This window comes from Fopius arisanus, unplaced genomic scaffold (genome assembly GCF_000806365.1).
Source record: "Fopius arisanus strain USDA-PBARC FA_bdor unplaced genomic scaffold, ASM80636v1 scaffold00009, whole genome shotgun sequence".
Taxonomy (NCBI): Eukaryota; Metazoa; Arthropoda; class Insecta; order Hymenoptera; family Braconidae; genus Fopius; species Fopius arisanus.
Genome location: NW_011887748.1, coordinates 1,078,382 through 1,105,934, shown reverse-complemented (window position 1 = coordinate 1,105,934; position 27,553 = coordinate 1,078,382). Strand labels below are relative to the sequence as shown.

At 38.4% G+C, this 27,553-nt stretch overlaps 1 protein-coding gene across 5 annotated transcripts in view; it reads left to right on the top strand.

The window, feature by feature from the left end:
* Positions 1–27,553, top strand: part of sls (sallimus) — a 62,616-nt gene that overhangs the window by 20,058 nt on the left and 15,005 nt on the right. Inside the window, exons 17-30 of one of the 5 annotated variants that reach the window (XM_011316911.1) lie at positions 193–5,787; positions 5,866–7,110; positions 7,189–7,289; positions 7,352–7,449; positions 7,518–7,738; positions 7,979–8,053; positions 8,168–8,461; positions 8,553–8,718; positions 8,791–9,751; positions 9,845–9,911; positions 9,997–10,050; positions 10,928–21,673; positions 22,126–27,231; positions 27,487–27,512. In XM_011316911.1, the coding sequence (XP_011315213.1) occupies positions 193–5,787; positions 5,866–7,110; positions 7,189–7,289; positions 7,352–7,449; positions 7,518–7,738; positions 7,979–8,053; positions 8,168–8,461; positions 8,553–8,718; positions 8,791–9,751; positions 9,845–9,911; positions 9,997–10,050; positions 10,928–21,673; positions 22,126–27,231; positions 27,487–27,512 (24,755 nt within the window). Of the gene's footprint in view, positions 1–192; positions 5,788–5,865; positions 7,111–7,188; positions 7,290–7,351; positions 7,450–7,517; positions 7,739–7,978; positions 8,054–8,167; positions 8,462–8,552; positions 8,719–8,790; positions 9,752–9,844; positions 9,912–9,996; positions 10,051–10,227; positions 10,562–10,927; positions 21,674–22,125; positions 27,232–27,486; positions 27,513–27,553 lie in introns of those variants that run through there. The other 4 variants (XM_011316912.1, XM_011316914.1, XM_011316915.1 and 1 more) reach the window with 4 other exon arrangements.

Sequence of the window (27,553 nt, the reverse complement as noted above, 5' to 3'; positions counted from 1 at the left end):
AAGTGAGTGAGAGGAGAGTGTATACTGCCAAAAAGTGGAGCAAATGAGTCTCCTCATATATTTTTTGCTATTACTCATCCACTGCTAACATGGAATGATATAGTCCAATTTCAATTCAATTCAATTCAATTGAATGTAGCTTCTCAAAAACTTAGAATCACTCAATTTTTTTCTCTTTCACGAAATTTTCAGGACGAGTGGGCAGTCAATATGAAACAACGGTACCCGAAGATACTCACAAGCCTTTAGCTGCAACGAAAATACCTGCATCGGATTTAGCGACTATTGGAGTAAAAACACATCGAGCCAAAACTCAAGGCGAAGTGATTGAGCTGGAGGAACATGATTCACTTGAGACTTCATTTGTCTCAAGTGATGAATCTGTTCCATGGCGAGTGCGTAAAGTTAAACGTCCTCCACAATCAACTACTCCAATTCCTTGGCGAACAACTGAATCTCAGCCTACGGGTAAGACTCCTAAACGTATTGACAATGCCCAAGTCTCAGAAATTGATAAAGTGAAGCCTTGGACTGAAGAAGTCATTACATTGAAGAAAGTATCCGAGTCAGTCGTTCAGACATCTACCAAAACCGAAGATGATCGTAGTACGGAAACTTCTTTATCAGAAACATCCAAGTATTTGAAAAAAGAAATTCCTAGTAAAATAAAACCGTGGACTGAAGAACAAGTAGAATTGAAGAAAATTCCAGCGAAAACTAAACAATTACCTACGGAGTCAGTGGAATCGGTCAAATTGAAGCCGCTTACACAAGTGGATAAAGAAACGAAAAGAGATACCAAAACTCTTGAATTGCAGAAGATTACTCTGGATTCCACTGGAGAACACAGTTTAACTTCTGAATTTTATGAGGAAGATGATTCTTCTCTACTGGAGATTTCGGAAATTTCGGAAGACACTTCAATAATTAAGAAGAAACGGTGGCCTTTGAAGCCTGAAATTGCTTCTGAAACGGCTCAACCGAAGCCATGGACAGAAGAAAGCATACGGTTGAAAAAATCCACGCCTATTAAACGAGAAATCATGAAGGAGGGTATACCATCGGTAGATCTTCAACCGATTCCAGTCACACAGAAACCCGAAAAAATTAGTAGGAAAGAAGAAAAAATTGAACTACAACCAGTTGAAGAAATTACTTCAAAATTACCACAGCCGTTAGAACCTGTTATTGCTGAATTCATTACTGAAGAAGACAGCACTAGACTTGAAATTTCGAAAAAATCCAAAGTAAAAATTTCTAGAAAGGAACCTGAGCTTCCTAAATCATGGATGGAAGAAAATGTAATTCTTAAAAAATCGCAGCGATCGAAGAAATCTCCTGTAAAGGAGGGTCTGGACCTGCCAGCTTTAAAACCCGTAGATGCCATACCAAAAGTGCGCCCTGAGCAACAAGGGGTTGTTCCACTTGAAAAAGAAAAAAAAATTGTACAACCATATCGAGACCTGCAAGATATTTCCATTCTCCAAAAACATGAAACCAGGGATATTGTTGAAAAATTACAGCATGTGAAACCTGCTGCTTCTGAATTCACTACTGAAGAGGACAGTTCTATACTTGAAATTTCAAAAAAATCCAAAGCGAAAATTTCTACAAAGGTACCTGAAGTTCCTAAATCGTGGATTGAAGAAAAAGTAATTCTCAAGAAGTCACAACGAATAACAAAATCACCAGTAAAGGAGGGCCTGGACCTGCCAGCTTTAAAACCCGTAGAGACCATACCAAAAGTGGCTCCTGAGGAACAAGAGGTTGTTCCACTTGAAAAAGAGAAAAAGATTGTACAACCATATAGTGATTTGCAAGATACTTCTATTCTTCAAAAACATGAAACTAAGGATATTGTTGAAAAAGTACAACAACATGTGAAACCTGCTGCTTCTGAATTCACTACTGAAGAGGACAGTTCTAGACTTGAAATTTCAAAAAAATCCAAAGTAAAAATTTCTACAAAGGTACCTAACGTTCCTAAATCGTGGATGGAAGAAAAAGTAATTCTGAAGAAATCACAGCGAATAACAAAATCACCAGTAAAGGAGGGCCTGGACTTACCTGCATTAAAACCTGTGGAGACTATACCAAAAATGCGTCCTGAGCAGCAAGAGGTCATAACACTTGAAAAAGAAAAGAAGTTTGTCCAACCATATCAAGATCTGCAAGATATTTCTATTCTCCAAACACGTGAAACTAGTGAAATTGAAAAACATCTTATTCAAGAAGAATCATCAGTACCTTGGATTCGTGGTAAAAAACGTCCAAAAACTGCCCATCCTGAAAAGGTCGAAGATGTTATTCCCAAAGAGGTCGATGAATCATCCAAATTGCCGTGGATACATACCAAAGATAAACCGAAAAAGACTGTACTAAAGGTACCTTTAGATGAACAAAAATCAATTCCGAAAGAATCGGAGAAGGAGACGCTTGTACAGCCGTACCGAGATAACCAAGATACTTCTATCTTGAAAACGAAAGAAATTAGCCACATTAGTGAAGAACGCATAATTGAAGAAGAATCAGCTGTACCATGGAAACGTGGTAAAAACCGTTCTGAAATTTTACATCCTAAAAAAATTAAACCTGAAGATACAATTTCGGAAGATGTCGATAAAACATCCAAAGCCGTGTTGATAAAAGATAAGAAGACAGAGATTACACCAAGACCAGTTGTTCAAAAAATAATTCCAGAAAAGACAACGAAAGAAATAGACTTGCAGCCGTATCGAGATATTCAAGATGTGTCTATTTTGGAGACACGTGAAACTAGTGACTCTATTGAAAAACAAGCTACTCCAAAAGAAGTACCTGTACCGTGGGTACGTGGTAAAAAGCGTCCTGAAGTGCTTCAGCCGGAAACGGTTAAACCCGAGGATACTATTCCCGATGAGCTTGACAAAAAATCAACATTACCCTGGCTTCAGGCGAGAGATAAAAAGAAGGTGATACCAAAGATGCCTTCAGAGGATCAAAAGATCGCCCCGCAAAAAACAGAAAAAGACATAATTGTGCAACCACAACAAGAGACACAGGAGACTTCTACCATAAAAATTCAAAAAGGGACTGAAAAACAACTCGAAGGAAAGGAATCAATTGTACCGTGGGCACGCGGCAAAAAGCGTCCAGAATCGGTTCAGCCTCAGACAGTCGTACCTGAGGAAACAATTCCGGAAGATATCGATAAAACATCCAAATTACCTTGGGCACAGAAAAAGACTAAAACGAAGAAGATAATTCAGCGTGTAGATGAAGAAAACCTACTGGAAATCGTGAAAGATGAAAAATCCGATACTCCTGATAAACAACAACCTAAAATTAGGAAGGAGAAAAAAATTAAATCCGAAAAAATCGACACTGAGCACAATGAAAAGATAAAAGAAGAGAGAGAAGAAATAGCGGATGATACAAAAACAATTATCTCTAAAAAAATATCTCAAGATATAGAGAAAAAAGAATCTAAGAAAGTTAAGCCGCAGGATTCAACCGCATTGATTGTTGTACCAATTGAAGATTTACAACCATCCCCAGATGAGGTGAAAGAGGACGTAGAAGAAAGTGAGCAAGAAGATAAGAGTGAAATGTCGTCCTCTACTTGGCGTCGAAAACCTAGTAGTAAAAAAGTTCAAAAGAAAATTTCCGTTGAACCCACAGAAAAAATTGGAGAAAGTCCGAAAGAAATTTCAGAAGTAACCTGGCGTCAAAAACCTAAACGCGAAGAGACAGCTGTGACGATAATTCCTAAAAAATTATCCGAGGACGTAGAGAAAAAAGTTATTGATAAACCTAAACCTCAAGATTCAGAAGCAGTAATTATTAAGCCAATCGAAGAATTTAAGCTATCCCCAGTTCCGGTAGAGAAAATTTCAGAAGATCTGGAAAAAGAAGATACGCTGGAAATATCTTCATCTCCCTGGCGACGAAAACCTAGCAGCAAGACAGTTCAAAAGAAAGTTTCTGTTGAAATTTCCGAAAAAACTGAAGAGAGGGAAAGTACGAAAGAAAGTTCAGAACTAACCTGGCGTCAAAAGCCCAAATCACAAGAAACATCCATGACGATAGTTCCCCAAAAAACACCCGAAGATTTCAAGGAAAAGGTGGTTGACATAATTAAACCTCAGGATTCAGAATCGTTAATTGTTCAACCAATCCAAGAATCCAAGCCGTCGCCAGTTCCGGTACAGGAAACCTCCGAAGATCTTGAAGAAGAAGATACGAAACTAATATCTTCGTCTCCCTGGCGTCGAAAACCGACCGGTAAAAAGGTTCAAAAGAAAATACCTGTTGAAACTACGCAAAAAATTGTAGAGGGAGAGAGTAAGAAAGAAATTTCAGAGGTGGCCTGGCGTCGTAAACCTAAGATTCAAAAAACAGAAATTCAAACACGACCTGAAAAATCAATTCAAGATGAAGAGAAAGAAGATGTTGAAATAACTAAGCCAATTAAAGAAATTCAATCATCTCCACTTCAATTAGTTGAAGAACAAGTAAATCTGAAACAAGAAGATAAAAATGAAATCTCGTCAACTCCTTGGCATAAGCAACCTAAGAAAATCACACAAAAACTCCCTGTTAAAATGCCCGAGGAGAGTGAAAAACCAGAGAGTAAGAAAGAAATTTCAGAAGTAACTTGGCGTCGCAAACGTCAACCGGAGACTTCTTCAGCTACAATTATTCCAGAAAAACCTCTCCAGGATACGGAAGAAACTGATGTGACAGTAATTGAAACCAAAAATTTGCAACCTATACTTCTTGAATCCACTGAGGATTCCAAAACATTGGAAGACTATACCAAAGAGAGCATTAGTATCAAGTTGAAGAAAACCAAAACAAAGAAAGAGCAAGTAAAGACATCACCACAACGCATCGATGAGGATAGAAAAGATATTCCTGTGAAGGTCTCTGAAATATCTCAGTTAGAATCCCCTGAAGAAGTTTCTTCGGAATTACCCAAATGGGAGACGAAAGAAGTGCAGATTACAGAAGTTCTACCTACTAAAAAACCGCATACAAATATTCAAGAAATTGTGGAGGTAAAGCAAGAAACAGAATCAATCCAAAAAGTTGTAAAACCTAAGAAAAAAGTGGTAAACTTCAAAGGAGAGGTTGAAATAGTTCCTATCATTGATGAGGAGGAAGTTGATCAAGTAGAGGTAACAGATGAACAATTGACAATAAAAAAACCGACCACGAAGAAAAAGTCCGTCAAACGAACTGTGATCGATAAGATTATCACAAAAGAGTCTGCAGAAGAAGTTCCACTGGAAATCAAAACTTCCGAATATATCATAGAACAGCCTGAAGATGAACCAATAGCCCTTGAAGATACAACTGAATCCGTAGAGACAATGGAAAAGATAACTAAAAAAATTGCCGATGAGAAAACCGTCTCGCAAGTTTTTGAAATTCAACCCTCTGACTCAACGGAGGATATTGAAGACCATGATCGAACGGTCAAACGTAAACGGCGAAAAATGCCAGTCATTGATAAAGATAAAAAAGTAGCTCCAAGATTCATTCAAAAATTGCAGCCAGTTATTGTTGAGTCAAAACAGCCTGCTAAATTCGTTTGTACGGTTGTGGGTAATCCTTCTCCCGAGATTACGTGGTATAAAAATGAACAGGAACTTCACGCATCCGAGAAGTACGAAATGACGATTGCAGAAACGACTGCTACACTATTGGTAACTAAACCCACGGAGGAAGATGTTGGAATGTATACCTGCAGAGCTTCCAATCCCGCTGGTGTGGCAACATCGACAGTAAACCTTGTCATATTCGGTAAGTATAAAATAATTCTATCATCCCCATATTGTGACCCTAGCGTCAAAGAATCTAATGATTTTCCAATATCTGCAGAAAAAGAAGATGAAGGAATACCTCCCCAATTTACAGCCCCAATAAAACCATCGATTATCAAAGAAGATGATATAGCGATATTCGAATGTGACGTTATTGGCACTCCAATGCCGGAAGTGAAATGGTACCGGGGTCATGAAGAAATTAAACCAAAACAAGGAACTGAAATTACATTTAATCCCAAAACTGGTCATGCCAAACTTGTTGTATTAGAACCACAATCGGAGAAAGAAGAAATTTATCGAGTTCGTGCGGTCAATAAATTTGGTAAGGCTGAATGCCGAGCTAATCTGATTATTAGAAATGTAGCCGTCATATCTCAGCCGGAAGTACTGCATGCACCGAAGATTATAAAACCGCTTCCAGCGTCCATAGCAGAGAAGGGTCAATCTTTAACTCTAGTCGCAGAATTTGAGGGTACACCCGTACCAGAAGTTAAGTGGTACAAAAATGGAACTGAAATAACCCCATCTACTAAGCAAACAATAATAATCCACGAGAACACAACTGAACTAATTATTTCTGATTTGACGAAGAAAGATTCAGGAAAATATGAAATTAGAGTTCAAAACACAGTAGGGGAAGCAAAAAGTAGTGGGTCAGTGACTGTAAAAGAAATAGAAGAATTTCCTACGGATACCGAGGACAAGCCACAAGCGCCGTGTTTCACAACACTCCTTCAACCTCAAAATGTAAAAACTGATGAAGTTGTAATCATGGAAGCCACTGTTGATTCTTATCCGATGGCATCATTCCAATGGTTCCACGAAACCAAACTTTTAGAAGCCTCGCCATTAGTAAGAATTTCTACAAAAGAAAATCATTCCATTCTACTTATTAAACAAATGACTCCTCAACACGCTGGCGCATACACGTGCCGAGCTGAAAATGTAGCTGGTTCTGTAACGTGCACTACAAATGTCAATTTATTGGACACATCATGGGAAGAATTATCAGAAATTACATCACCAACGTTCGTTAAACGATTATCACCTATTCGCGTGATGGATGGAGAGGGTGTTGATTTTTCATGCGTTTTGAAAGGAAAACCGATCCCCAAGGTTCAATGGTTCCACAATGACAAGCCTATTGAAGAGGCCAAAAGCATCACAATATCACAGAACACCGAAGGTGTTTGTAATCTTGCAATAGCCGAAGTTTTCCCGGAAGATGCTGGTGAATACACATGTCAAGCAATTAACCCAATTGGCGAAGCCTTGTCAACTACAACACTTATCGTTGATGGTAAAAATTCTTATATGACATTCGGATTGATCATACGACATTTACTTCGACAATGAATTAAATGATTTCCAATTGCAGCATATGAGTATGTACCAGACTCTGAGATTGCGTCATCAGCTAATGTCACCTCTCTCATAGCTGGACAAAGTGGATCCGAAGAAGATCTGCTATCACCGAAGGTATATATAATAAAGAATGCAGTGCGGGCTCTATTATTTATGTATTTTTTTAATTCTTCAAGGAAATTATTTCATTGGATATGGATATCGATGAATCACCACCTGAAATAATTAAAGAACTTCCCAAAATGATTTCTTCCAAAGATGGTGAATTAATTAGGTAAATTTTCGGCATCCATTACCGAAACTTTTTTGATTCAATTACATGACTGATTACACATTATCCAGGTTGGAAGTCAAAGTAACAGGTAGGCCGAAACCACTGAGTAAGTGGTACAAAGAAGGAGTTCAAATAGTACCTTCGGAAGAATTCGAAATCGAAGAATTTGAAGACGGTAGCTCAATTCTGACCATTAACGAAACGTATCCAGATGATACTGGTGAGATTGTGTTTGAAGCACATAATCCACTCGGTGTATGTACAACAACGACCTTCTTATCAGTTGGAGGTAACGCAATAACTTTACAATTATTCCAGAAGTTAAAAAATTAATAAGTGCTTCTTAAGTGAAATTGATTTATTTTCTCCATTATTTTTGAGTTCATTTCAGATGCAGCGTCTGAAAAAATTCCCGTCCCGAAATTCCTTAATCCTATAACATGATCAACAAATACACTGAAAACATGCATTTTCTATTTTATAAATTTAGCAAAATATATTCAATTCATACGAATTATCTCAATATCAGGTATTCTCGGAACGAAGGAGTATAGAAAGCCTGAATGGGTGACGCAAATGGAAGAGATGCAAGAAGCTCTGCGAGGTAAAACGGAATTCTGTGAAATCCACAGATGATATTATTGTTCCTGTTCTTTTATTGATAGAATTAAAATCATGACTATGCCCTCTCAATTCATAAAATAATTAATTTTTAAAGCGACGCAGCAGATTCCGCGCTTTGTAAATGAACTTGTGGATGTCTATGCGGAAGATGGAGAACAGGTCATTTTTGAAATATCCTATTCTGGCAATCCGTCGCCGGATGTCGTTTGGTACAGGAACGACAAACTCATAATGAATACCAATAATGTGAAAGTCAAGTTGTTTGACGATGAAAAGAGAACTACTTTGACAATTTACCAAGCAACATCAGAAGATAATGCAACTTATGTTTGTAAAGCTACCAGCGATATAGGCTTAGCTGTAACCAAAGCTAAATTACAAATATCCGGTATGTTGACCATTTTCATTATTATAATTTATCGTTCGGCTATACACATGAAACACAATTTCCATTTATGCATGAATATATTTCTGTGAAGGCCCTAAGGAAGGTACGAGAGAAGTAGAACATGTGGAGCATTTAATGAAGCCCGAGAAGAAGAAGAAAATATCTGAGGCCAAAAAAATAAAGGAGACTAAAGAGAAGATTATAGTTATAAAAGAAAAACTGAAGAAGGACAAGAAAGAAGCTATCAAAGCGAAAGAGTAAGTTCCCCTTGCTATTCATTGTATGACCTTTTTATTTTTATTTCAATAACTTTATGTGTTTGTAAATAGAAAAAGACCAGTAGGGGAACAACTGCCGGTAGATGAATCTACCGATATGTTAGAAGAATTAACTGTTGAAGAATCTCAAGCAAAGCCTTTGATTCCAATTCACGAACCCGTAATAACCGAAGCAACTGCTTCTCTAAAGAAAGTAGATCATAAGTCTAAGTCAATCACATTGACATCGGATGAACGGGCGAAACGTGTTGCAGAAACACATGAGGCTTTAGTTGTTGCTTCTCCCTTAGTGCCGGAAGACGCTGTTGTAGAATTGACGACACAGTCAATAACTGATCGTGCAAAAATGACATCCGAAACATTTGAAACAGTATCTATCTCTCAAGTCGTGACTGAGACCAATATTGAAGAAATTAGCAAAACCGGTCCACAAAAGAAGTATGCCCGAAAAACTACAGTTACAACGGAACGTTCGTTGGAAATGAGTGATTCCCACAGTATAGAAGTATCTGAAGATAAACCAAAGAAGAAAAAGAGAGACAAAAGGCGGGAGCGTATAGATCTTACGGTTGAAAAAGTTATCAATGATCAGAAAGAGAATCTTTCTCAGGCCGTAGAAGAAACAATGGATTTGATGAATGCCAAAGAATTTGGTCCTGGAGAATCTCCTCTCAGAGAACTAGCAACTATAGGTTTTCTAATTGATAATGGAGTTTCTGTAAATGAAATAAATGAGAGCCTTTATCAATCTCATTATTTCCCTGCCCTACGAACGCCAGACGCTCAGAATGCATTAGTACAACTAGTAGAGAGGGAAGGACATGGACCATTGATCACTCAAGTCCTGACGGAAGAAACCACGACTGATGAAAGTATAGTAGCTGCAACTGTCGGATTTCGTGCGTTCATGAGAATGGTAGAACTACAACACGCCACAGTGGAAGAAATAATTACGCATTTTGCGCCAGAAGATTTCAGAACAAGAGCTTGGGAAGTCACAGAATTCAGTGAGGTATTTGTCTTTCCTTATACAATAATCAGTCATTGTAGTCTTTCACTAAGATTTAAAATGGAGATTGATTTATTTTCTTTTCAAATTTATAAGGTCGAAGCGCAAGAAACCATGCAAGAAGTATCTTCTACTATAGAAAGAGGTGAAATTAGCATCTCGAGTAAGTTAAAAAATTTGCATTACCTTTCCGATACTATTTCTATTTTCCCAACATTTAGAAAGATAATATGCAATTGATATTATAGGGAGACGTGAACAAGAAAAACCAGCGAGAGAACAAGTTCTTCAAGACATTATAGGTTCGCAACTACTGTCTAAAATGCATGAAAGATTTCTTTAATTTGACTCGCACGATGATTGTGGCGAGAACTTAAAAAAAATGACAAATGATTATTAAGTTGATTGGCAAGCAGTAAACTCCTTGAATATTATTATCTTTCCGAATTTTACTGAAAATATTGCTTCTTTCTTTGCAGATGCTTAAAGGTTTCGTGAATGCAGATTTTTCAAACCAGTGCGCAAACTGTCGGCTTCTACCGCTATGCTTTCTGTGCCCAATAACATGATTCTATTATTTTTAAAAGTAATATTACAAATTTCCCTTTCACCTCATTTATGATAATTGCTGCTTTCGTTCGATCGAAGAATCGAACCTTGCGAAGAATTAACAAGACGCTGTAAGTACTCGAAACCGGATGTATATGCAATGTTAAAAAAATATATGAAACAGTTCAACAAATCGACCTGTAACAATGAGATTTGCCAAATCTGATATTATTATAATTAAAGCATGTCTTGCATTCTTGTTGACATTAATTCCCTCAAATTCCTATTAAAATAATACGAATAATAGCAAATTATTATGTCAAGTTATTCTTCTTTCTCCATTGGTTTGACTTCTGTTCCTTGTCTATGTACACTGCATTCATGCACATACCAACACATAATCAATGCATTACACACTGACAAATTTTATCCGAGCGTATGCACTAAGTAGAAATTCCATGTCGCATGAGCTGCATGGCCACACACGTAGCTGAAATGTCGTTAATCGAACGGTGTAATGCGCCTATGTATCGGTCTATCTATGTATACTAAAAGAGGCGAGTGATATTATTTTTTTTCCATGACTGTTTTATAAGTTACACGTACATTACCATCACATAATTTTCACAGAATACGAGGACATTCAGGAAGTACACGAAACACAGCACAAAGATACAAAATCCGAAGAATTCAAGCCTCGAGTTTTACGAAATCTAGTCGAGGGTAAAAGTAAAATAGACGACGAAATAATTGAAGAAGAGATTCAACTTCAGCAAGTCGATACGAATAAAGCTGTTGAACGGAAAAAAGATGAAAAAGTAAAAGAAGACAGTAAAAAGAAAATGAAAAGTCGAGACATGATTGAACAAGAAGAAATAGAAGACGTGACGGTTAGAACTGTCACTCTTAGACCTAACCGTCCGAAGCAAAGTGAAGATGAAGGTTATTTCGAAGAAGTAACCACCTTGGAAATTACTCCAGAAAAAGGTCTTTTCCCACTAGCAGCTAATATCCCGCATGAACATCGGTCAGTTCTGCCTCTTGCAGATGTAGTTCATCAAGCTCCTGATAAACCAGAATTCGATAGAGCGAATATAAAAGTGGACACTATTCAAGCAATCACCGCGCAGTATGTCCCCCTTGAAGATAGCGTAGATAAGATCGATAACGTGCATCTTAATCAAAAACACGCAACATTCTCGATTCCTTCCGTAGAGCCATATTCAACAACAGAAACTATCATTCAAAGCTCGACCGATGAGTTGGCGAAACCAACTGAACCCTTCTCCTGTAATATTACAGCTGATATTATATCTACAGAGGGAATTCAAGTGACAGAAACCTTCCCGAGGGATGATAAGCTCATAAAAATAGATGCGAAACCCGAGCTAACAACACAAACAGCTAACTTGAACATTTCCCTTAAGGAGGCAACAACAGTTACCGAAATGACCGCTAATGAAGTTGAAGTGGCTACAAACAATTTTGTAAAACCTGCTAGTGTCAATGTTGGAGATTCTATGCTATCTCACATTGGCTTAACAGTTTACGAAGTCAATGAAGGTTTATTAGAAGACAAATTAGTCCTGGCTGAAACTCCTGTAGCACAGTCTAAAGTGTCGGTTGATGCAGTTGCGTATCTAGCTATTGAAGAAATACAACCGGACGATAGACCCGGAAAATATTATCCAGAACTTATTGTTCCAACGGAAATGGTAACTTCAACATTCGTTCCTCAAAAACAGTTCACTACCGGTGAAGTCTTCACAACGGAAAAAGAAGGAGATTACTTACCACAAGTTGCCCCTATTCATCAAAAAGCTAAAGTAAATGTGTCTGAAGGCGGTGAAGTTCCTATGATAAATGAGCAATCTTTGCGAGAAACAGTCAAATCAATCGTATCTGATGAATTGCCTTCGTGTCAAGTAGATCAATCGATCGATGTATTGCAAAGCTTGAATGTTTCTACGGTGGAGAGTCATAGCCAAGAAGAAGACTTGGAAACACACCAAAGTAAAGAAATGATAGCTGATGTAAATGTTATCCAATCCAATTCTATTGTGACAACTGAAACGATAATATCAGACAGAGAAAGTGAATACAAAATTGGTGCGAAACCGCTTGAACAAATGGCGAAGAGTACGATATCCTCACTGGAAATCAGTAGCAAATCAGACACTATGATTCAAGAAGCAGAAGGTATTTACAGTGAGGAAATAAAACCAACAGGAGCCATAGCTGAATCGTCTGTTAATACTGAAATACATTTAAATATTTCGGAGGTTCATTCTGGTGATTTACCTTCAGATTTAACTGAAACACTTAAATACATTACCGAAACGGGTACTCCTTCAATTATATCTACGGAGGCCGCCATAATTCAAGAAATTTCGACTCACGAAAAAGAAAGTCAATTGCCTAAATTAGAAAAATCTAATGAAAAAATAGTCGAAGGTATTTATGGTTCCTTGCGGAGTGTGGAAGTTTCTCAGACAACTTTGGCGGACACTGAAGGTCAACTTCAGATATATGATATGCCTGAGTCTCATAAAGTAGAACTAGTACCAACAAGCCACAGCATGTCGTTTCAAGTGCAAGAGACAAAGACCGAACTTGATCTTGAACTCCTAAAAGAGCAGTTGCCGAAAGAAAGAACAGCTAATGTTGAACATGATCATATGAGAGGAATAACTATAGGTATCATCGTATCAGCTGAGGATATTCAACCAGTGATTGCAGACACTATGCCGGAATGTAAGATGGCGAATTTGGCTGTGAGTGAGATTGACAGTGTTAAAACGACGGAAATAATTGCCAATGAAACAGAGAAAGAGTATGAAACAGTCAAGACCGATTCTCTTACAGCCACAACAGCCTTTGAAACGCAAGCTTCTATTCAGCAATCCATAGTGCGAACTGAATCCCCAACTGAAGATTTTAGGAGAGATCAAGCAATATCGGCAACGGCCCAACCAGCCATGATTCCTCTCGAGGCTATAACAATGATTCTACAGAATGCCGCAGAAAAGGAAAATGTTTATCAGGCAGATCAAAAACCCGATGGAAAAGTCGCCGTCCTTGAAATGACTGATGCCAAATCTAACGCGATAATTTCCGAAGTAATTCCCCAGGAATCGGAGGACACGTATTCCACTAAGAAAGAGCTCACCGATTTTGGGGCTCTGAATTTAATTGATAGTCATAAAATTGCTACACAATCAATACCTTTAATTGAACAAAGTGCAGGACATCTCCCCGATCATAGTTCCACAACTCGCAAGGCGTTCACTAAACACGATGTGCTTGACGAGTTGACCATTATCGAAACTAATTTAGGAGAAAGTGAAAAACCCCGTTTAGACGATATGAAACCATGTGCACAAAATGCTGAGATCAATTTGTCGACATCGGAAAATATAATGATCACTGAAATTGCCGCCGTTGATAAAACCGAACACTTGGCACTTGAAGAACACGCATCGAGAAAAAATACAAATATGCAACTCACACCAAGCCATGAGGTAGCTGAAGTCTCCGAGACAGTTGCTGCAAACAATGTTGGGATATTTTCCGATATTCCATTAGAAACAGAAAATGCTACAGCCAAGTGCAACGAACTAACGACTGTGCAACAAACAGAATTGATGGTTTCTGAAAAAGAAAGTATTTTCGTCGACGCAATTAAGCCAAGCCACAAAAATGTGAGTATTACTTTCACGGAAGAGACAGGATTGGAAGTCACTTCAACCAATTTAATAGATAAAGAAGGAGTGCTTAGAGAGGAAAGCATTCCAAAAAGTATGGAAGCCACAATACAGTTTGAAGCGCAGAATGTTGCGTCGAAATACGAAGTTATCGGTGACACAAAGTTGGGTATCTATACGCCGAAGGAAGTACAAAATGTGAAACCAGATATGGGTTTAATGTCATTACCCACTGCCGTCGCTGAAGAGGTTCATACCGCAGATGCTGAAAGTGTATTTTTGAAAATGCAAGAAGCTGACCGAAAAGCAGAGCTCACAGCTGATAGTGGGGAGTGTATAACAGTATCATTAATTGAAACTGGGGAAAAAGAAGCTCCCTTGGAGGACAGTGAAGAACGTGTCTCAAAATCTGCACTTTTGGATATTTCTTCTCACCCGGTTGCTGAAGCAACTGAAACGATATCTCATGACGGTATTTCTCACATGAAATTGGATGAGACACACCCTGTTACAGCAGTTCACGATCAGATTCCATTCAAAAGTCTTATTATAACGGAAGCTTATCCAAAAGACTCGGAAAGTTCTATGGACAATTTCTGCAAGCCAGACGATAAAATTGTTGACGTGGTTTATGAAGACGCTCAAATAAGTCTTGATGTCACGCAGACAATTACTTCTGAGAAGGAGAAAGATTATAATCAAGAAGAAACTCTACCGATGGTACAGGCAAGTCCCAATATAGATGCACACCGAACTGCCGAACTCGCTGAAGTTATTACATCATCATCAACTGACAAACTGGAAAGTAGTATTCCAAATTCTGCAATTGCAAAACAAGATCATTCACCATTGGAAAGCATTATTCAGACTGAAACTGTCGTGTCAATCAAAGAGCAGGAATTTACTAAATCACATGATATCGCAACCGAGAAAGCAGGAGTTATGGTCGATGAAGGTAGGAATGTTACCAGTAATGTGGAGATTCTAACTGTGGACAAGGAGGATATATTGCAAATGCCCATCAAACCTGCAGAAAAGAAAGCCCTTTTAGATATAAGTACAGATCACCGCGTTACCGAAAAAATGGAATTAACGCTTGATTCGTCCATCGGTGTATTAGATGCATCTCAACCAACAAAGGCAAACGTCAGTCCATCACAAATTTCCTTAGAAACAGTCATTAGCAGTATTACTCAGCCAACAGAAATGGAAGGAGTGTATATTCCAACGGCACAACCTAATCAAATTCTTGCTGATATATCCCTTTATGAAGATCAAAGTGTCAACGTCACCATGGTAATTACAGAGGACAAAGAAAGCGATTACAAAACAGCTGGAATGCCTGTAACAAAGACAGCTAATGAAGGTCTTTCCGGGAGTTTAATAGTTTCTGAGACTAACTTACATGTCGTTCAAGATAGCACTGGTACTTTCATTGATCAAAGTCCTGGATTTTCAACAGCAAAGTTCGATCATGAGTCACATAACCCATTGATGAATTCTCAGACGGTCATTGGAGAAACGGAAAGCACTTTGATACTTGATGTAAAACCAACGGCTCATAGCGCACAACTCGATATTGAGTCTGAAAAGAATTCTATTGCCGTCGTTGAAATGACAATAAACGACAAAGAAAATACATATGATGCAGATACTGTGGCCAGTACAAAAATAGCATCAGTGGAATTTGATTCAAAACTTGAAGTTGCTGAAACAAAAATCACGACCATCCAAGATGCACTTGCCACAATGGAAAGTACACAGTTGGATGCCCGAAAGGCGGTTTTGACTCAAGGAACTCATACTAGTCTTCTAGTATCGGAAGAGATAACAGTTGACAAAGAAATTTCATTCAAAAGCAAGCCTAAAAGCGATTTGACAGAGGTGGGATTAACGGTTGAGCAGAAAAATTGTGGTTTGACAATTTCTGAAGTATTTAGTGAAGATAAAGAAATACCACTTGACGTTACATTGAAAGCTCAAACAGAATTAGGAATTCCATCTGCAATAACTGGTCATAGAGTTGCAGTTCAATCTGAAGTAATTCCTAATATAGCTGCTAGTGGTTTGGAAATGGATAAACCACTTTCAGCCCAAGCAATAGTCGGGCAGAAACCATTTGAGCCAATTGAATTGACGGAGAACGTCCTTGGTGAATCCGAGAAAAATACCACACTAAAAGAACCCGTGCTAGAAAAGGCAGGAATTGAAATGAATGAGCATAATTCTGTCATTATTGAAACATCCATAATTCACGATTTCGAGCAAGAGCTATCCGTGAGTGGCAAGCCGGAGAAAAAAGCTGTTGAAAGAGTTTCTGAAAGCCAACAAGTCATCCAACAAAATGAAATAATTCCCAGAGAATCGATCGGTGGACTTACAGTAGAAAAAATACCCGAGGCTGAAGCTACGGAAATACAAAAAACATTCAGACCTCTTGAAATCATGGAAACATCAACCCAAGAAATTAGTCCGAGCCTTGAAGAGACTTCTACATCATTTGTTGGGCCTGCTCTTACATCGTTAACAAATGCAGAGAGTATAACAGTTGATGAAGTCGTCTTACACGAAAAAGAAGATACTATGACAATACCGGAATATATGAAGAGAGTTGCTGCACTCAACTTAACCCAATCCAATCAAACAATAGCAATGAAAAATGAAATCATAACTGATCAAAGTGCAGCATTACTGCAGGCATTTAGTAGTGATCAAAAGAAAGCAAGTTCAAAACAAGATACTCTAGAGTCGATCATGATTCAAGAATTTCCATTGGTTGAGCAAGAAGAGATCCTTAGTGATTATTCAAAGCCTATTCTTAATAGTATTGTTCCGTCAATGGAGATAGATCACGAAATATCCATTTCTGAGACAATTGCAAACGAAGCGGAGAAATCGTTTAAGGAGCAGCCGTTAATTGCCCCAAAGGAGGCGGTAACTAAAATTGTTACAGAGCATGGAAGTATATTGACAACAGTGGTGGATTCGCGTAGTGATATGAAGGATCAAACGGCGGTTGCTGATGAAATTCATCAAACAGCTGTCGTGAGCCAAAATACATTTGAAAGTTTAACGATTGAAGAAAACACAATTGAGGAAACTGAAACATCATTAACCGGTGATTCCAAGCCTTCTTATCAATCGGCTATGTACAATATCCAAGAAAATAAACCAATTGAAATATCTGAGGTAACTACCAGCGATAAAGAAAACGAATTCCGTAACATTGCTATGCCATCACATTTGAAGGCCACTTCAGAATTTCATACTCTCGAGGGCTTGCAAGAATCTCAAATCGAAACGATTCAAGGGGTTGAACAAATGGAGGATGAAAAAACAAGTATGTCTCAGGCTTCGATCACGCAGCCAACTGTAGAGTCGTTAATAAACACTGAAACAACCATCGGAGAACATGAAGGGGTCTTGCACGATCTCCTTGAACGTGAAAAACATAAGGGAATTCCTCAAGTCGATGGCTTAAATCCCGTTTCCATTACGGAAATTTCAACTAACGAACTAGAAGACGTTTTGGACATGAGACAAACACCGAAGCATCAGCAAGCACTTCAGAATATTTCTGGTAACGATATTGTTTTTACGACAGAAGTACAAACAGTTCGAGAAGTAGAGGAACTTTCTGAATCTATTAATGTTGAGTTAGTACACAGTAAAGTCAATGTAGATCATTCAACGTCGTTGGTAGTTTCTGAAATATTATCTCATGAAACGGAAAATCCCTTGCAAATCTGGCCAATCTCAGACGGAATGAAAGCTGTAGTGAACTTAGATGGGCGACAAATCGTGGAGACGTCCGAAGTCACAACAGTACTATCGTCCGAAGACATGCCAAAAATAGATAGTCCTCAAGAGCAGAAGGGTATACCTGAAATTAATGCTCTAATTCCATTAGAAGTCTATCATGTGATGTCCAATGAAATTGAAGATCAGTTTTCGGATTCTAAATCTGAAGGAAAAATTGCCTCATTGAGTTTTCCCAGTCACCAAATAGCCGAAACGTCAGAAGTAGAAACATTATACTCTACTAACGAATTAATGAAGCGAATAGCTCCAGATGAGAAAGAAGGAAGTCAAATCATATTAGAATTCCAACCTATGATAATTTCACAAACCATCCATGGGGAGACAGAAGGCCTTCTTGAAGAAGCAGAAAAATCCACCAAAAAATATGCTGCAGCAAAATTTACTGGTTATGATATTGCAGAACAAACAGAGACCTTGACTCTAGCTGCCGTTGAAAATATAAAAGAACTTAAACCACAGGATCAAAAAGGAAATTTGCAACTGGAGGAGTTGTCACCAATAACTATATTACAGATCGTCTCTAATGAAACTGAAGGACAGGTATCGAAATCTGAATTTCCGGAAGAGAAAAATGCTGAACCGCAAATCGAGGGTCACAAAGCACCCAAAGTATTAGAGATCACGCCTCTATTCACTTCTGAAACGATCGTCGAAGATACTCCTAAGGAATGCACAGCTCAGCAAGCTCATGACGATTTAATACCTCTTATTGTATCTCAAACGATAAGTGGAGAAATTGAAGGGCCGTTATCTGAACAGATAAGTCAGAACAGGAAGAATGCACAGATTTCCGTTGACAGTCACAAGATAGCGGAAACAGAAGAGAGCTTGACATTAGCCAATCTTGGAGAAATGAGTGAACTCCAATTCAATGAACAGAAGAGTGAATTGGGTCTCGAAGAATTATCATCAGTTGTAGTTACCCAAGTAGTGTCAGACGAAACTGATCAGGCACTAGTAGAAGCTGAAACAAGTAGAAAAAGGGCAGTTCCGGAAATCTCAGGGCACGAAGTGGCGGAAACTTCGCAGGTTCTTACATTGCATAGTGGACAAGAACTCATCGATGACATTATTCCGGATGTAAAGAAAGGTGAATCCAACGTAAATGAAATGCTGTCCATACAGATCTCACAAACATTTGCAAATGAAGTGGAAAATGTTCTCCGAGACGAGGAGAAACCAGAATCACGAACCGCTCATTTAGATATATCTGGGCATAAAATACCTGAAACTTCACAAATGTTTACAATGGATAGTACTGAAAAATATTCCGATGAGATAACTACAGCAGAGAAGAGTATTTTGACGTATGAGGAATTGAGTTCAGTAATCACTTCACAAATTGATATTAATGACAAGGAGAGTATCCTGGCAGCGGTCGATTCACCAAATTTGAAAAATGCCGAAGCACAGGTAACTGGTAGTGAAATAGCTGAAAAGTTTGACACAACTGTATTGACGACCACAAAAGATTTATCGACTGATGACCTACGTCATGGAGAAATCGGCCAGCCCAGTTTTGAAGAACAGAAAACTCTAATCATATCCGAGATAGAATTGAGCGAAACCGAAGGAGTCCTTGATCGTGTGAAGAAACAGGATTCTGTGACGGCTAAACCGAATGTTATTTTGCAAGATATCGCCGAAACTATGCAGACAACTACGTTGAATACTTTCGAAGAATTAACTGAACATAAAGTACATGAACAAAAAGGGAAACCCGTTCTTGATGAAAAAACGTCCCTGAATATTGCAGAAGTCCTATCTAATGAACTTGAGGACACGTTCGGTGAACCGCAGAAACTAAATAAACAGACAGGAGAAGTACATTTACTAGGACGAAATGTACCTGAATCTACTGAAATTTTGACTTTGGAGGATAGTAATGACTTCGAATCATTGGCAGCAATAGAACGCAAAATTATGGCCAGAATTGAAGAATTGATTCCATTAACAATATCACAAACGATTCATCAGGAGGTTGAAGGAGATCTACCAAATGATGTAAGGCCAAGTCATGGGTTGGCAAAAAAAGAAGTGCTACCTCACGATACATTTGAAACCACCCAAACCCTAACACTAGGGACTTCTGAAGACTTGTACGATGAAAAGATTGACAAGCAGGTGGTACGCAGTACATTGAATGAAATATTACCCTTGATTACATCTGAAGTACACACTACCGAAACAGGACGAGATTTTACTAGATTAGAACGATCAACAGAAGAAACAGCGCACATAACAATTTCCACACGTGACGGTGTAATGACTGAGGAAATTCAGAAAGTGGATACAACCGTGGCCCTCGATCTTGCTAAACTTCCTGATGAAGTTCATGGAAATATTGAAATGGATGTTCATTCATCAATCGTTGTTTCTGAGCAATTATCAAATGATACCGAAGAAACCTTCACAAGACCTGAACTTTTAAAAGAAGAAACGATACAGCAAAAATTATCTGGAAGGGAAGCTGCTACTACGCTTGAAACAATTCTATTCAACACGACACAAGAACTTTCATCGGATAAAAAACCAGAGATCCAAAAAGGATATCCTAATGTTGATGTATACTCATCAATAGCTGTCTCGCAAAATATACCCAATGAAGTAGAAGGAGACATGACGGACTCTGTTATTCCACTGGAAAGTGTAGCAACCTTGAGCATACCTCAACAAGAAGCGGCGGAAGTTTATATGATGAAAACAATTTCAAATACTGAAAAATTACATGATGCCGCCGTTCCAGCTACAATGACAACAAAACCAACTTGGAATGAATTTTCGCCTTTGACAGTTTCATATATTGACACAAATGAACTTGAAGAAGACCTTGCACCGCAGAAAAAACCAGAAGAAAAATCAGTGGATGTAAATATTTCCGGCAGAAAAATAGCCGAGATGAATGAGCCGTTCATACTAAGCCAAACGGGAAATTTGGAAGAGAAATCTCCGAATGAAGCCAGAAGTACTGAAACGACACTGGAAGCATTGAGTATTGCCGATAATTTTGAGATTGTCTCCAATGAAATGGAAATCAATTTACCAGCTAGTGTCTCATCATCAGAAGCCATTGCTATGCCGAAAATGGAAAGCATTGGAGTAGCTGCAACATCAGAGACACTTCCATTAGCCCATACAGACAGAATGATTGAAGAAGCACAACCCGAAGAAAAGAGAGTGACACAAAGTATTTCAGAATTAACAGCATTGGCGGTATCACAAGTGACGGAAGGAGAAAAAGAAAGCATATTCGTATCGTCTGAAATACCTACGCAGCAAATCGTTGACGAGTCGATATCAAGCCAACCAGTTACAGAGACCACTCAAGTTATGACATCTGCTACTACAACAGACTTGATAATTGAATATGAAGTAGATGAGAAGAAAGCCTCATCTTCCTATATTCCATTCAGGTCTCGAGAGGAAGCTTTCCAACAAGTGCACGAAACTGGCACCGATTTGAAAATTCCTGATAGTGCAACCGTTTCGCAGGCACAGATTACAATGGATAGTTTAGAAAGCATTGAGACCACGCAAACAATTTTAAGTGAGGAAAATGAGCGGGAAATCGTTGAAAGTCGAGCCAGTGAGGTCAACGCAAAATTGAATATTCTAGGACAGGAAATAGCTGTTAGCTCCGAAATACAAACTGAAATGATAGCTCGAGAATTTGACAGAGAGAAGCCCAGCTTACAAAATATTAAAAGAGTCGATCAAAAGAACGAAAGCATTGTTATAACTCAGCTAGAAATAATGGAGGAACTTGACACAACTCAGACTGAAACAATCAAACCATCGATGAAAGTGGCCAAGATAACACATGAACTCAAAGATTTACACGACATTCATGGTAAGTATCAACCGCAATGTGGGCAGGGGGGAAGCGACACCTCGCAATATTCGGTCAGGCGCGAAAGGTCCGCTAGTATATTTATTATAGTGAATCCCATAGAATCACAGAAATTTTCTTTCCATCTTAATTTCTGTGGATATGAAACCGGTTAATTTACCGCGTACAAAAACGGGGTCAGTAAAATGACCTAAGAGGACGAAAATTTTTTTTAAAATCAAGTTTAGCATGTTATGAATCCGGCAATGTGGCAAGAGGTGAGTAGCAGCTAGAATATCACAGACAGATAAATACAACAGAACATGTTACACCAAATACTTGCACTCCACTGATAAGGACAATCCAATTAGAAGTCAAACCAAATCATAGCGAGACTTTACTACCAGAAAACAACATTTCAATACATAACACATGAAATTTCATGACAATATCATTTCTTGTATACATTTCAGAAACAACAGAAGTACCAGCTCCAGAATTTGATCACGCATTACCCACACACTATGATACATTCATACAAGAATATACAGATTCTACACAAGCACAAATGACTGACTCCGATAGTGAAGTAAGCACGACAACGGAATATATGACGAAGTTCAGACGTGGAAGTGGAGATGATGATACCTGTGCAATAAAAACGAAGAAAACGATCATCAGAAAGAAGACACCAATGAAAGATGAAAAAGAAAAGGTGGTAATTATTGAAGAAGAATTGGAAGATATTCAATCAACAATACCCAGCATTCCCAAGAAACAGTTCTTATTGATCGAAGAAGTTATGGATAATCAAGAAGATGAAGAAACAGTCCCTTCAAAAATTGATGAAATTGAAGACCAACCTGAACAAGATCAAACTGATGTTAAAAAAGATACGACCTATGAAGAAATTGCAGTTACTGAGATTTCCGCGATGGAAAAGCCCAAGAAAATCCCGAAACGAAAGGTTATGCGAAAAGATATCCACGAACAGGAGACTGAAGAAATCAGAAAAGAACAAGACGAAAAAACATCCGTCATTGCTATACTGGAAAAAGATATTGAAGATACGGTCCCAGAAGATATTGTGGAAACTATGATGAGTATTAAGCCTATACAAGCAGTTGAGAAAGAAGAAATTCGGGAAGAAATCACGGTTACTGAAGAAGAAGTTACTGGAGAAAAACCAAAGAAAATAACGAGGAAGAAAATAATTAGAAAGAAAAATGGTCAGAAACAGGTAACTGAGGAAGTGACAGTAGAACAAGATGGTAAGAAACCCATCACTACTGTTCTAGAAAAACCGAATGAAGAAATAATTCCAGAACACGCTGCCGAATTTATGCCAAGTATTGAGCCTATACAAGCAGTTGAGAAAGAAGAAATTCAAGAAGAGATCACTGTTACCGAAGAAGCCCCTGTGGGCGAAAAACCAAAGAAAATTACGAGAAAGAAAATCATTAAAAAGAAAGGCGGTCGACAACAGATCTCCGAAGAAGTGACTGTAGAACAGGAAGGTACAAAACCTGTCACGACGGTTCTAGAAAACCCCATGGAAGAAATAATTCAAGAACACACTGCAGAACTTCTGCCAAACATTGTGCCTGTAAAAGCAACTGAGAAAGAGGAAATTCGGGAAGAAATCACCGTTACTGAAGAAACAGTTGCAGGTAAAAAGCCAAAGAAAATAACGAGGAAAAAAATCATAAGAAAGAAAGGTGACCGACAACAGGTGACCGAGGAAGTGACGGTCGAACAGGAGGGTGAAAAACCTATCACCACTGTTTTAAAAAAACCTACAGAAGAAATAATTCCAGAACACACTGCAGAATTTCGTCCAAGTATTGAGCCTGTACAAGCAGTTGAGAAAGAAGAAATTCGAGAAGAAGTCACCGTTACTCAAGAAATTATTGCAGATAAAAAGCCTAAAACCATAACGACGAAGAAAATCATAAAAAAGAAAGGCGGTCGACAACAGGTGATTGAGGAAGTGACCGTAGAACAGGAAGGTGAAAAACCTGTCACGACGATTGTAAAAAAGCCTACTGAAGAAATAATTCCAGAGCATACTACAGAATTAGTTCCAATTATTGAACCTGTACAAGCAGTTGGGAGGGAAGAAATTCGGGAAGAGATCGCCGTTACTGAAGAGACTGTTCCAGTCCATAAACCAAAGAAAGTAACAAAAAAAATGTTTATAAAAAAGAAAGATGGGCAGCAACAAGTGACCGAAGAAGTGACCGTAGAACAGGAAGGTAAAAAACCCGTCACCACTATTCTAGAAAAACCCATTGATGAATTAATTCCAGAACACACTGTAGAACTTCTGCCAAGCATTGAGCCTGTGAGAGCAACTGAGAAAGAGGAAATTCGTGAAGAGATTACTGTTACTCACGAAATTTCTATAGGTGAAAAGCCAAAGAAAATAACGAGGAAAAAAATCATAAGAAAGAAAGGTGACCGACAACAGGTGACCGAGGAAGTGACGGTGGAACAGGAAGGTGAAAAACCTATCACCACTGTTTTGAAAAAACCTACTGAAGAAATAATTCCAGAACACACTACAGAATTTCGTCCAAGTATTGAGCCTGTACAAGGAGTTGAGAAAGAAGAAATTGGAGAAGAAATCACCGTTACTGAAGAGACTATTCCAGGTCATCAACCAAAGAAAGTGACAAAGAAAAAGATTATAAAAAAGAAAGATGGGCGACAACAACTGACCGAAGAAGTGACCGTAGAACAGGAAGGTAAAAAACCCGTCACCTTTATTCTAGAAGAACCCATGGAAGAAATAATTCCAGAAAACACTGCAGAATTTCTTCCAAGTATTGAGCCTGTGCAAGCAGTGGAGAAAGAAGAAATTCGGGAAGAAGTCACCGTTACTCAAGAAATTTGTATAAGCGAAAAGCCCAAGAAAGTAACAACGAAGAAAATTATAAAAAAGAAAGGCGGTCGACAACAGATCACTGAGGAAGTGACCGTACAACAGGAAGGTAAGAAGCCTGTTACGACGGTTGTAGAAAAATACACTGAAGAAATAATTCCAGAACATACTACGCAAATTTTGCCCAGTATTGAGCCTATACAGGTAACTGAAAAAGAAGAGACTAGGGAAGAGACGACTGTTACTGAAGAGATTATCACAGGTGAAAAACCGAAAAAAATAACGAAGAAGAAAATGATTAGAAAGAAAGGCGGCCGACAACAGGTAACTGAGGAAGCGACAATAGAACAAGAGGGTAAAGAACCCATCACTGTTCTGAAAGAACCTATTGAAGAATCGATTCCGGAATACATCGTAGAACCTCTGCCAAGTATTGAGTCTGTGCAGGCAATTGAAGAAGAAGAAATTCGGGAAGAGGTCACCGTTACTGAAGAGAGTGTTACAGGTGAAAAACCAAAGAAAATAACGAGGAAGAAAATTATTCGAAAAAAAGGGGGGCGACAACAAGTCACCGAGGAAGTGACCGTAGAAGAAGAAGGTAAGAAACCTGTAAGAACGGTTCTGGAAAAACCTACTGAAGAAATAGTTCCAGAACACATTGCAGAATTGTTTCCAAGTATTGAGCCTGTACAAGCAGTTGAGAAAGAAGAAATTCGAGAAGAAGTCACCGTTACTCAAGAAATTATTGCAGATAAAAAGCCTAAAAAAATAACGACGAAGAAAATCATAAAAAAGAAAGGCGGTCGACAACAGGTGATCGAGGAAGTGACCGTAGAACAGGAAGGTGAAAAACCTGTCACGACGATTGTAAAAAAGCCTACTGAAGAAATAATTCCAGAGCATACTACAGAATTAGTTCCAACTATTGAACCTGTACAAGCAGTTGGGAGGGAAGAAATTCGGGAAGAAATCACCGTTAGTGAAGAGACTGTTCCAGGCCATAAACCAAAAAAAGTAACAAAGAAAAAAATTATTAGAAAGAAAGGTGGTCGACAACACGTGACGGAGGAGGTAACAATAGAACAAGAAGGTAAAGCACCCGTGACTACTGTATTCGAAAAACCTACTGAGGAAATAGTTCCAGAATACACTGCAGAACTTCTCCCAAGGATTGAGCCTGCACAAGCAGTTGAGAGGGAAGATATTCGGGAAGAAATCACAGTTACTGAAGAGGTTACTGATGATGAGAAACCAAAGAAAGTAACAAAGAAAAAAATCATTCGAAAGAAAGGTGGTCAGCAACAGGTCACCGAGGAAGTCACCGTAGAACAGAATGGTACGAAACCTGTCACGACGGTTTTAGAAAAACCTACTGAAGAAACAATTCTAGAACATACTGCGGAATTACTCCCAAGTATTGAGCCTGTACAAGCAGTTGAGAAAGAAGAAATTCGTGAGGAGGTCACCGTTACTGAAGAAATTCTTACAAGTGAAAAACCAAAAAAAATAACGAGGAAGAAAATTATTCGAAAAAAGGGTGGTCAACAACAAGTGACCGAGGAAGTGACCGTAGAACAAGAAGGTAAAAAACCGATCACGACTGTTCTAGAAGAACCTACCGAAGATATAATTCCACAACACACTGCGGAAACTTTGCCAACTATTGAGCCTGTACAGGCAACTGAAAAAGAAGAAATTCGGGAAGAGACAACTGTTACAGAAGAAACTGTTATAGGTGAAAAACCGAAGAAAATAACAAGAAAAAAAATTATTAGAAAGAAAGGTGGTCGACAACAGGTAACTGAGGAAGTGACAGTAGAACAAGAAGGGAAAGAACCTATCACCACTGTTCTGAAAGAGCCTACTAAAGAATTGGTTCCAGAGTACATTATAGAATCTCTGCCAAGTATTGAGCCTGTGCAGGCAATTGAAAAAGAAGAAATTCGGGAAGAGGTCACCGTTACTGAAGAGAGTGTTACAGGTAAAAAACCAAAGAAAATAACGAGGAAGAAAATTATTCGAAAAAAAGGCGGTCAACAACAAGTCACCGAGGAAGTGACCGTAGAAGAAGAAGGTAAGAAACCTGTAAGGACGGTTCTGGAAAAACCTACTGAAGAAATAGTTCCAGAACATATAACTGAACCTCTGCCAAGTTTAAAGCCTGTGCAAGCAACCGGAAAAGAAGAAATTGCAGAAGAGATCACTGTTATTGAACAGACTGTTATGGGTGAAAAGCCGAAGAAAATAACAAAGAAGAAAATTATTCGAAGAAAGGATAGTCAACCAGAGATTACTGACAAGGTGACGGTAGAGCAAGGAAGTAAAGAACCCGTCACCACTGTATTGGAAAAACCCAGTGACGAATCGATTCCAGAAGAAAAGAAAAAAATCTCAAAGAAGACTATTCGTAAGAAAGCAGATAAGCTTCGAACTCCTAGTGAACTTTCCCTAGGACACGACGAACCTGTTGATGGCATCGTCCCTGATGAAACGACTGAATTTTTCCCAGCCATAAAACGTGTTAGCGCTACTGAAGCTGTTGAAATTCCTAAATCTTTCACTCAAGTAAACATCATTTGCGAAGGTGCAATTGAGCCTATGGATCACGAGTTCACTAGCTCCACACAAATATCACACAAAAAACCAATACACTATACAACAATAGAACCAAAACTGATTGAGTCGGGTTCTCTAGGTGAGCAATATGTTTCTGCGAATTTATACGTGTATTAAATTCCTCATGCATTACTTGAAGTCTATATTTCCTCTGATTGTCATCAGTTATTCAATTTAAAAGACGAAGCAAAAAATTAATCATCCATTATATTATTATGAACTCAATAATTAAACATTTCCTTTCTCTGTCATAATGTAACATTATTATTGACAGTACGCATATCCAATATTCCCGTATTAGAACGGCTATATTAACTCTTTTTTTTTTCAATAGGTGTAACCGAGGATATCATTCAACTGGTATGTTCTTCAAATATTTTAAATACTGTTTATAATCGCCT